Consider the following 12,438-nt stretch of genomic DNA (forward strand, 5'->3'; position numbering starts at 1 on the left):
CGCGTAACTTTGAAACCGAATATTTTAACAGAAATCTGGAAAACCACAGGCATAGATTAAGTTCCCGAAACGTTTCTACAAAATTCCATTGAGTATGATTGGTTAGGATTCCAATGAGAGACGAACTACGTTTGTATGGAGCGAGTGACGGAGAGACCCCTCTTAAACTGAAAATAGACAAAGTGAAGTGTCAAAAACTAACTCGCCGTCGACAGGTCGACTGAAAGGTGAAAGATAAACAACCAAGCTTGTGCAGAGTGATTTGTGTTCTCAAGTTATAAATAAAGTAATTTGTTCATCAATGTCTTAGGGAGTGTGACTATAAAATTTTATTATAGTATGATGGGAACGGTAAAACTATTAACTCTTTCAATAATTAAGGTTTTAAAGTTTCATCTATAATAATAATTTGTGATACTTAAGTAGTTTCACATCAGATAAATCATTATACAGATGAAAACACTGTCAACATCGTTAATTACACACCTTGAAGTTAATGTGTCTCAAAATAGGGTGTGCTATCCTTTTTAAACATAAATGCGTAGTAGGTAGGTACTAAGGTAAAGTTCATAGGTAGGTATTACCTATAAGAACAATAATAATTTAGGTCTATAAACATTAAATCTTATTCAATACTACTTAGCTTAGTAGGCACTCTTTAAAGGTCGGTCAAGTGCGAGTCGGATTTGCACACGAAGGATTCCGTGCCATCGTACAAGATATTTTTTTAATAATTTTCATAGCAGCTATTTTGAAATTTCATTTTTTGTTGTTATAGTGGCAATAGAAATACACATTCGGTGAAAATTTCAACTCTTTACCTATTACACGAGATACAGCCCGCTGACAGACCGACAGACGGACGGACGGATGGTCTGTGGAGGCTTATTATTATAGAGTCCCGTTGGCTTAGGGTACCGAACCCTATAAAAGTGACTTTATTACACTTAATTATTATTGTACCTAACTACCTACAAGAGAAAATGTTTTTTTTTATTTGTAAATCACACAATAATCGCACTTACGTACATACACATGAAAAAAATATTGAGTTCTGACCAAAAATATCTAATACACAAAATACGACATAATTATTAATATTGATTAAAAAAGATTAGTCATTATAAACGACTCTACACTTTTCCCTCTTCAAATGCTCTTGAACTAGAATGCTTACACAAACAAACTGACACCCTGACATACAACGCAAACTAAAGCATCCCAACATCCAGAAATAGATGAAAACAAAATAATGATAAACACTGCATTTACAGTAATTTATTAGAAAGCACGTAACTATGTAAGCAATATTTTACCAACTTAAAATCACCCAAATCACACTTATACATAACATACACATGAAAAAGATTTTTTAATTCAGATACAAGTTAGCCCTTGACTGCAATCTCACCTGATGGTAAGTGGTGATGTTATCTAAGATGGAAGCGGGTTAACCTGGAAGGGGTATGACAGTTTTTATTAAACTCATACTCCTTTGGTTTCTACACGGCATCGTACCGGAACGCTAAATCGCTTGGTGGCACGGCTTTGCCGGTAGGGTGGTAACTAGCCACGGCTGAAGCCTCCCACCAGACCAGACCAGAGAAATTATAAAATTCCAGACCCTGCCGGGAATCGAACCCGGAACCTTGCACTAATACGAGTATGACCACAGCTCTTATCACTGCGCCAGGGAGGCCGTCAAAAAGTTATTGAATTTTGACCACAAATATCACAGCTTTAACAGGGCTTTCTCCGTCACTTACTCCATACAATCGTAGCCCCAATTTCATTTGAATATTAAGCAACCAATGTCCATGAAATTTTGCAGACATATTCTAGAAAGTAATATCTGTGCCTGTGGTGTTTTAGATTTTTCTAAAAATATGTGGTTATAAAATTACAGGGGCTCAAAGATTTGTATGTGAATTTTTAAGACCGCGTAACTTTGAAACCGAATTTTTAACGGAAATCTGGAAAACCACAGGCATATAGATATTAGTTCCCCGGAATGTTTCTAAAAAATTCCATTGAGTATGATGGGTTAGTATTCCAATGAGAGACGAACTACGTTTGTATGGAGCGAGTGACAGAGAGACCCCTCTTAACAAAAATGTTATAAGTTATAACCTAATGGATTTTTAGTAGTTAATACAAGTAAAAAAGATAATATCATTAATAATTCAGTAACAGGGACATATTAAAATTAATGAAATTGAATTGAACACAAGATAGGAAACGCAATTACTTTACGTTACAAAGATGACAGTGTTATGTTAGATTGCCTACGCGTAAACCAAACCACGCCAAAGTCAAGAATACAAGAGCAGAAAGAGTCTTACGACGTACAACTATTTCTCCTTACTCATTCCATTACTGTATATTTTGTATAGATTCCACTCTTTTTAGGAATAATTTAAGAGATTAGAAGAAATATTATATAAATAAGAAAACTTCTTCCTCCTAATGAAAGAATAATCAGTGGCAACTTTGAATTTAGCAATTTTTTGCCCAAGTTCTTCTAAATCTTTAAAAGTAGAGTAATTCTTCCACCTTGCACTGTTTCCTTATTATTAGAGAGGATCACTAAATATGCTTGGCTAAGTTGTCCATTTCTGTATATTCTCCATAGATACTCATCATAATATAAGCATTTTAGAAATGTGAATCGAGTGTTTTTTCATCCAGTACGTCCAACCTTTTGGGCTATTAGAGAGGATTACTAAATATAGCATGCTTGGCTAAGTTGTCCATTTCTGTATATTCGCCATATATACTCATCATAATATAAGAATTTTAGAAGTGTGAATCGAGTGTTTTTTCATCTAGTACGCCTAACCTTTTGGGCTATTAGAGAGGATTTCTAAATATTTCTGTATATTCTCCATAGATACGTACCCACCATATTATAAGCATTTCAAAGCTGTGAATCGAGTGTTTTTCACCTAGTACGTCCAACCTTTTGGGCTATTAGAGAAGATACAAAATATAACATGCTGGGCTAAGTTGTCCATTTCTGTATATTCTCCGTACTCCCCATATTATAAGCATTTTAGAAGTGTAAATCAAGTATTTTTTCACTTAGTACGTCCAACCTTTCAGGAAATGTCCACGTGGTCTCTTTCCATCGATTTTCCTTGAGCCTAAAATTTTCTGGTAATTGAAGAACTAAACTCATCAAGATGTTAACTTCCAAATTCTTAACTTCTGTCAAATGGTTCATGTTCATCCGCCTTATATTCGGCCACTATTACTACGTGGGCAAATCCAAAACCCTCAAAATTTTCATATGGTCATATTGTTTTCTTTTCTTAACATTTTGTAGTGCTGTCTTTGTAAAATTTGTAGATGTAACATTTCAAACTCTTGTAACATATTTTTACACGGAATTTATATTTAATTGTATGATAACTTTGGTATTTAAAAGCAACTATGTAAATGGGATAATCTCTCTGGTGTCTATGAGTGAAAATATTATAAACGCTAAATATATCGAAGTATCTTACAAGATGTTTGGAACATTGCTAATTTTAATATTTATTCGTATTGCCGTCTATGTTTACTTTGGTAGAGATTTGGGTTATGTCTCGGTATTTTTTCTTACCTTCATATTATTGTTCTCTATATTTGTAAGCTACATTTCAAAAATCTTGTTCTTCGATGTTCTTTTCCACCGCATGAAGACCGTCCGGAAGGCTTTCGAATACAAATACGTCGAAGTTAATGTCATTGGTAAGGAGAGGGTCAAACATAGAATAAAAAATATCAAGGCGTGTTTATCTGTCTATGATTATTTACTGCAACAAGTTGAAAATTTGGACCTTGGACTTGAAATTTGGGTAATAGTGTTCAAAATTTTTAAGGTATCCTTTTTGAAAATTGGCATTCATAGACTGTAGCGTGAAATATTTATAAACGTTCCAATTCCCACCTAACGACTTCTTACTTAGGTACGTTATGCAATATTTAATTAAAAACTATTTTACGCCAGAACAACTTACGGCAATGCGGCATACATCGTAAAACTGTGATACTAGGTACAAAATGGAAATACATATTAATTTTGCAGCCTAGCAGCATGCGTCAATCTATCTAAGCCGAGACTACATCGTGACGTAGGTAAATCTGGAATATTATGGTACGATAGTCAACGATTCTTGACACAGAATTTTAAATTATTTTAACATACGCCCTGTGAAATGCCGCAATGTTGCACAAGATTAACCTCGCGTAAATGAAGCTTAATACATAGTATTAATAATTCATAAAGCAGAATGCATTTAAATCGATTTCTTCATCAATTTAAAAAGTTCTTAATTTAACTAACAACATGGCCCACTAGGTTGAGCTAATGGAGAACAATTTCATTACTCTAGTGAAGTTATATTGATAGTTTTAAAGATACTGTAGTTCCGCTTTGACATTATTCGCCTGTGGAATAATTTCTAGTCAATAAAATATTGCAAAATGCTGTCTTCAGTGCTTATACTCCGTATTAAGAGAATTATGGTCATTCGTATTTTATTTGGACAATACTATAACATGGGAAATTGCAAAATCTTAAATTTATTGCTCCGCTTGTACTGTGTCATTGTGGTCTCCACAGTGTTCATCATTTTTACCAAGTTACCAAGAACTCATATCATTACTAAATTCAATTACTTCGATTTCTGGTTAAATTCCATAACATCGTTGCTATTTCAGGGCAAATATATGGAAAAAGTTTTTTCTCTCGTCACGATAACTGGGAATGTTTTGAACGAAAAATCTATAAATATTTCGTTCAAAATGTTTGCTACTCTGTTATTTTTCTTAATGTTTCGCATTTCAAATTTCTTGATGTTTGCTGAGTTCTGGGGCAATGTTTCTGATCATGTTTACTTATTTACATTTTTATCTACCAGTTTCTGCTATTTCACGAGAATATTGGCGTTTGATGTAGTTTATCAGCGCATGAAATTAATCAGGAAAATTATTGCGGTCAAATATATCACCGTAAATGTCATCGGTGTTATGAGGTTAAGATACAAAATCAATAACATCAAAAAATGCTTATACGTATACGATTGTATAATGAATTACATCGAAAATATGGACCCCGAGCTTGAGATTTGGGTAAACTATGGACATTCCAAAATGTTACCAAAGTTTAGAATTATTGAAGGAGTCATATTTGTTATTTTTGTACTACCTATTCTTTTTCATGCATTTTAACTCAATAATTCTGAAGAATTTTTTCATTTTTATCTTTTGTTCTTTCAGCTATTCTTCACTGTTTTAATATATTTCCCCAAAGCAGTTATTTTTATGCGCAATGCCATGATGCTTATTTTAAATAAGGTAAATCTTTTCATAAATCACTTTATTTTGACCTTGATTTTTTTCCAATTTTTTTAATTTAAACTTAAGCACGATATTGAGTTAATTTTATTGCTTTCAGGAACTATTAACTTTTAAAACATTTTGGGCTGTAGCAACACTGATCTTTACCATTTGTGTGGGAACTTGGCCAATGGTTCTATTTGAGCTTACCAAGAATGAAGTGGACACCATTAAAGATATTTTATTTAAACAATCTCTTTTGGATACAGGTTAGTTACAGCTAATTCTTATTGTAGAAAACCCAATAAAATTGTTTAGAAGTTTTTAAAAAATCAATCGTGAGTAAATTCCTCTAAAGACATATTAGAAGAATAGCTCTCACAATTCACAGCTTTTACCAACCATTCTCTAGCGTCTCTCCTCCATTCCTGATTCCATGCATCATCGGAGAAGTAAATACAACTGCGTGCCATAAAAACTAACTTGAATTAAAAAAGACATAGAAGAGAAAAATCAAGGACTCGACATCTCTAACTTTTTGGTTCTACCTATGTGCGTTACAAGCAATTAACCGTTCGCGTAAAGGTGAAGGAAAACATGGTGAGGAAACCTGTACGCTTGAGAGTTCTTACTTTTAAAGGTGTGTAAAGCGCAATGAACTATGGCTTGCACCCTTCTTATTCTGATAGGAGACCTGTGGACAAAAGAGGACAAACGATGGGTTGAAAAGATGATGATGATCATTCAACCTACGCTTTTTTACGCTTTTTGAAGTAAGTGTTATGGTGAGTACGTTTTGTTCCAGATGAAGCCCTTCGCCTGGAAACGCAACGCGCTCTCCAGCACATCAGTCTCCGTCCATGTCAGTACCGCGTCTGCCGCATGATGTCGATGGGCGTTTGTCTCTCACTCAGCTTCATCAGCCTTTGCATCACTTATGTCATCGTTCTTGTGCAATTAACACCTGTTAAATGAAAATCCTTTGTTTTTAACACATTTTTATAAACTCGTTTTCTTGTCGGTCTGTTTGTTTGTTTATTTGCCTGAACGAGACAAATCTTGTTATCGATTTTGAACTGAATTCCAGGTGAGCTAGAGGCTCTACGAGATCTACAGTTTTATATATTGGATTTATTGTAATTAAGTTTAAGTAATGTTTAAAATTAATGTTTATTTTTCTATGTAAAGTTGTTTTGTAATAATTGTTCGTTATTCTAAATTTTCAAAATTCATAAGTTATCTCGTAAAAAAGTTCAAATATACTTAGAAACTAAAATTGTATTTAACTTTAGCAAGAAAAATTTGTATAATTATATAATGTATGCACTATAATTATTATTATATACAAAATTTAGATAAGCTGATGTTTTTAACAAGTGTGTATTACATTATGTAATTCACGAGACCAATGAAGGGTTAATTTTTCAGTGTTTATTTGTATTGTGTTAAATTGTAATTAAATTCTACAAACAGCTATAATTGTTTATTTATTTCTTTTTCAGTTCTTAACTTAGAACAATGTGTAATACTTACCCGATATTTCTATTTCTCATATTATTTCCCCAGAGAAAAAAAGCTTTTCAACTATGTCCATATAAAAAATCTGGTTGATCCGCTGCTCCGTTGCGGCGTGATTGAAGGAAATCCAAATAAATCAACAAACACACTAGCATTTATAATATTGGTAGTGATATAGATAGTTATTACTTACTACCTACTGAAGTACTGAGCAAAGGCTTAACTACTGTAAAAATACTGTAGTCTTAGCAAGGTGGTGGGAAGTGGGTGGATGAGGATGAGGATGAAGGACTGTTTGATGGGGCATACTCTTGGTAAGGTCAATGTTCACAGCCGAACATAGGTCTTTCCATCTTCTATGTGCTATACAGCACTGAAGAGATACATGCTGATGGAATGGAATGGAATACTATCAAGTCTGAGTGACAATGCAAACCTAGTTACCTATGTTCTGCTGAAGAAAATGCACTGGTGCAAATGGTTTTGAATACTTCGGAGCTTTTAACCGTTGTTGTTTTCTTACTGCAATCCTACTCTAAATCCTAAGAAATATATTGATTGCATTGCCTAAGTAACTACCTCTTCTACCTAGAAAAAATATTAGAACTGTTAGCAAACTAATTCCATCCATGCTGCGTTAATTTTTCGGTTGGGAAATCCACCAATAATGATTTGTAGTTATTCTATAGACGACGACATTAATAATTCAGAAAAAACAATGTATTAACAATAGTGAAATTGAATTAAACAAGATAAGAAACACAATTACTTTAGGTTACAAAGATGATAGTGATACGTAAATTACCTAGGTAATACCTAGTACGTTTCCCAAACCATACAAAAGATTAAAGGATAGAAGCGTGATACGAGCAATAAGTTCAACAAATATCTTCAACCAACCTTACTGAATATATTCTATTATTTTTCTCCGGTATAAAATTGAATTGAAGAATTATATAGAGATAAATTTCTTGTAACGATCATAAAATCAACCATAATATTATCTGTTAACCTGAACTTTGGATACAGTAACTTTGTGAGCAGATGTAATCTAAATCTGTGCTAATAGAGTACTCCACCTTCTATTGTTTCATTATTATAAAAGAGGACCGCAAAATACGGCTTGCATGGTTGAGTTGTTCTATATATTCTCCACCATATTAAAAGGGGGAATTGAGTGTTTTTTTCATTTACGTCCAACTTTTCGCGCTCGAGTTTCTAACAATTGAATAACTTTCTACTATAGGAAATAAATTCTATTCTATTCTAATATGTTAACCTCCAGCTTCTTAACTTCTGTCAAATGTTTCATGTTCATCCGCCTTATATTCGGCCACTATTACTACGTGGGCAAATCCAAAACCCTGAAATTTATATTAAGGACTTATTGTTTTCTTTTCTCAACTTTATTTTGTGCTATCTGTTTAAAATTTATAGATATAAAATTCATAACTTCTGTGACTTATACAGAATTTATGTTCAATTGTATTATAACTTTGCTATTTAAAAGCAACTATGTAAATGGGATAATTTCTCTGGTGTCTATTACTGGTAATATTAAAAACGCTAAATATATCGAAGTATCTTACAAGATGTTTGGAACATTGCTAATTTTATTGTTCATTCGTGTTTTCATCTATGTTTACTATGATAGAGCTTTGGGTTATGCCTTGTCATATTTTTTTTGCTTCATATTATTGTCCTCTATATTTGTAAGCTACATCTCAAAAATCTTGTTCTTCGATGTCCTTTTCCACCGCATGAAGACCGTCCGGAAGGCTTTCGAATACAAATACGTCGAAGTTAATGTCATTGGTAAGGAGAGGGTCAAACACAGAATAAAAAATATCAAGGCGTGTTTATCTGTCTATGATTATTTACTACAACACGTTGAAAATTTGGATCTTGGACTTGAAATTTGGGTAAACTATGAACACACAATTTCAATTAAAGTAGTAGAACTTTTGAGGAAAATATCTTATGTTCTTAATATTCTTATTCCTACATGTTCTTTTTAGGACTCCATAGGTAGACCATTTTTGTGACGGGGGCTTTATCAAAACTAAACTAGTTAGGAATATGAAACTTCGGTATGCTTTGTACCATATACTGTACTAGAGGATGCCCGCGACTTCTTCCGCGTGGATTTAGGTTTTTAAAGATCCCGTGGGAACTGTTTAATTTTCCGGGATAAAGAGTTGCCTATGTCAATTACAGGGACGCAAGCTACCTAGGTACCAAACATACAAATCTATTAAGCGGATGGGTGTTTGGGAATCCCGTAGGAACTCTTTGATTTTCCGGGATAAAAAATAGTCTATGTCCGTCCCCGGGAGATAACCCTGTACCGAATTTCGTCAGAATCAGTTAAACTGTTGGGCCGTAAAAAGGTAGCAGACAGACAGACAGACAGACACACTTTCGCATTTATAATATTAGTAAGTATGGAAGTATGAATTTAAACAACAAAATATATAGAAAATAACGATTTATAAAATAGTTTGTAAGCTGTGATTAAGACAAACGAAAATTTTTTGGGGTTTTCTTTCACGATTTATGTTCTAGATGGGAAAATAAATATTCCATACACCCAAAATATGATGTTCATGATTACTATTTACTATTTAACCAGTCAAGAGCGAGTCCCGACTCGCTCTTGACCGGTTTTTAAACTACGTGTGTTCTGAAGAAAACGCTTCTTTTTTTATATTTTTCAGCTATTCTTAACTGTTTTATTATATTTTCCAAAAGCGGTTATTTTTATGCGCAATGCCATGATGTTTACTTTAAATCAGGTATGCATTTCCTTAAATTACTTCATTTGACCCCGATTTATTTACCGATTTCTTTACCTTAGATCTTGAGTGGGTACCAACTTAAACATTACCATAAAATTAAGTTAATTTTTTAATCCCCGACCCAAAAAGAGAGGTGTTATAAGTGTGACGTGTGTATCTGTGTATCTGTCTGTGGCATCGTAGCTCCTAAACTAATGAACCGATTTTAATTTAGTTTTTTTGTTTGAAAGGTGGCTTGATCGAGAGTGCTCTTAGCTATAATCCAAGAAAATCGGTTCAGCCGTTTGAAAGTTATCAGCTCTTTTCTAGTTACTGTTACCTTCACTTATCGGGGGTGTTATAAATTTTTAATTTACACTTGTTCTAATTAAGTATATTGTTTTCAGGAACTATTAACTTTTAAAACATTTGCGGCAGTAGAGACACTGCTCTATACAATATGTGTGGGAACTTGGCCAATGGTTCTATTTGAGCGTACCAAAAATGAAGTTGATACAATTAAAGATATTTTGTTTAAACAGTCTCTTTTAGATACAGGTAAGCTGTTACAGCTAATATTCTAGAAAAAATTGTTTGGAACTTTTTAAGACATTCGTCGTAGATAAATAAATAATTAGACTAATGAGAGAAAGCTAGATCTAGAATAAGAAAACAACACAAGTGTAAATTAAAAATTTTCAACCCCCCCGACAAGTGAAGGTTACAGTAACTAGAAAAGAGCTGATAACTTTCGAATATATATCTATGCTTTCGAACGGCTGAACCGATTTTCTTGGACTATTCCGCGCCTAGGATCCAGAGTATCTGAATTTTCCAAAACATCATTTTCAAATAAATAATTATGTATCTAGACAACGTCCATCTTGACAGCTTGACATTTGTCAATTGACACATGAGTATTATGAACCTAAGGGTTATCTAACCTTCTTTCCTACAAGAAAACTAGAAAAGAGCTGATAACTTTTAAACGGCTGAACTAATTTTTTTGGATTATAGCTAAGAACACTCTCGATCAAGCCACCTTTCAAACAAAAAAAAAGTAAATTAAAATCGGTTCATTCGTTTAGGCGCTACGATGCCACAGACAGATACACAGATACACAGACACACAGATACACACGTCAAACTTATAACACCCCTCTTTTTGGGTCGGGGGTTAAAAATGAGTTAAAATAAGGAGTAAAGAACACCCAACTAGAGATTCTTCTACTAATGCTCCTAACTTTTCTTTCCTAATTCTACGTAAAGAGATATATTGTTTTCAATTACATCATTCATAGACTTTATTTTTATTCAAAACAGCTTCTAAATATCAAATCCACTTCGATGTAAAGTACAACTTAATTGTTTGTTTGTTAAGTGTTTCAATTTTCAAAATTAGATAACTATGCCAAAAATCATATTATGAAAGGGCTTTACCTGTTCATTCTATGCATTATGCATTATGGTTTCTGATTTATCGTGCAAAATGTCGAAAAAAATTCCCGAGTATGGAACCCTCGGTGCGCGAGCCCGACTCGCACTTGGCTGGTTTTTTTTAACCGAAGTAAGTGCAATGGTGAGTACATTTTGTTCCAGATGAAACTCTTCGCCTGGAAACTCAACGCGCTCTCCAGCACATCAGCCTCCGCCCATGTCGGTACCGCGTCTGTCGCGTGATGCCGATGGGCGTTGGTCTCTCGCTCAGCTTCATCAGCCTTTGTATCACCTACGTCATCGTTCTTGTGCAATTGGGATGATGCCTATGTGTAAAATAAATTATTTATTAGGAGTCATTAAATAGAGGGACTTCCAAAATTCGTAAAATCCACATCCGATGCTAGTTTTAAGTTTGCTAACTATTTTAAATTATCGATTTAACTAAAAAAGTACGTCCAATTATGTCACATCTGTGAATTTCATACCAGTTACTAAGCTGAAAAAAAAGTCACTGATTTGACTACTAGTCATCATCCCTATTAACACCTGTTAACAGGGCTCTCTCCGTCACTCGTTTCATACAATCGTGGTTCCAATTTCATTTGAATATTAAGCAACCAAAGTCCATGAAATTTTGCAGACATATTCTAGAAACTAATATCTGTGTCTGTGGTGTTTTAGATTTTTCTAAAAATATGTAGTTTTAAAATTACAGGGGCTCAAAGATTTGTATGAAATTTTTTAAGACCGCGTAACTTTGAAACCGAATATTTTAACATAAATCTGGAAAACCACAGACATAGATATTAGTTTCTAGAATATGTCTGCAAAATTTCATGGACTTTGGTTGCTTAATATTCAAATGAAATTGGAACTACGATTGTATGAAACGAGTGACGGAGAGAGCCCTCTTAAATGAAGATCCTTTCTTTTTTACTCCCATTTCAATTTTAATTTTACAGAATATTATTTCAGTTTTTTCACTTAAGTAAATTATAGTATTATAGTACCGTCGTCTATCATCGTAGATCGCTTTTCGAAGATTAGTTATTTTTTTTCTTTTTGATATCTTTGACTAGTTTTACTGCCATTATTATTAGTCTAACTTTTTCTATGTAAAGTTTTCTTGTAAAGTTTTTCCTTAACGCGTTCGTTACTTAGAGTTATATATAACCTAGCTTGTAAAAACTTTAATCAGAAAATATAATCCATTACTTGATTTCAGCAAAAGAATTTCATTTTAGCATAAGTTCATACATTAGTGGTATTTTTAATTTCTCAGTGTCATTTAGGATACCTACCTGCCAAATTTCATGATTCTAGGTCAATGGGAAGAAGGTACCCTATAGTTTTCTTGACAGACACGTCGAACGGACGGACA

At 33.5% G+C, this 12,438-nt stretch overlaps 1 protein-coding gene across 1 annotated transcript; it reads left to right on the plus strand.

The window, feature by feature from the left end:
• The first annotated feature begins 227 nt into the window (after window positions 1-227).
• On the plus strand, window positions 228-11,377 carry LOC123875829. Its single transcript, XM_045921875.1, has 4 exons — window positions 228-351; window positions 5,263-5,340; window positions 10,025-10,175; window positions 11,217-11,377. The coding sequence occupies exons 1-4, from the start codon at window positions 340-342 to the stop codon at window positions 11,375-11,377; spliced, it is 402 nt and encodes a 133-aa protein (XP_045777831.1). The 5' UTR covers window positions 228-339.
• The last annotated feature ends 1,061 nt before the right edge of the window (window positions 11,378-12,438 follow it).

This window comes from Maniola jurtina, chromosome 20 (assembly GCF_905333055.1).
Source record: "Maniola jurtina chromosome 20, ilManJurt1.1, whole genome shotgun sequence".
Lineage (NCBI taxonomy): Eukaryota > Metazoa > Arthropoda > Insecta > Lepidoptera > Nymphalidae > Maniola > Maniola jurtina.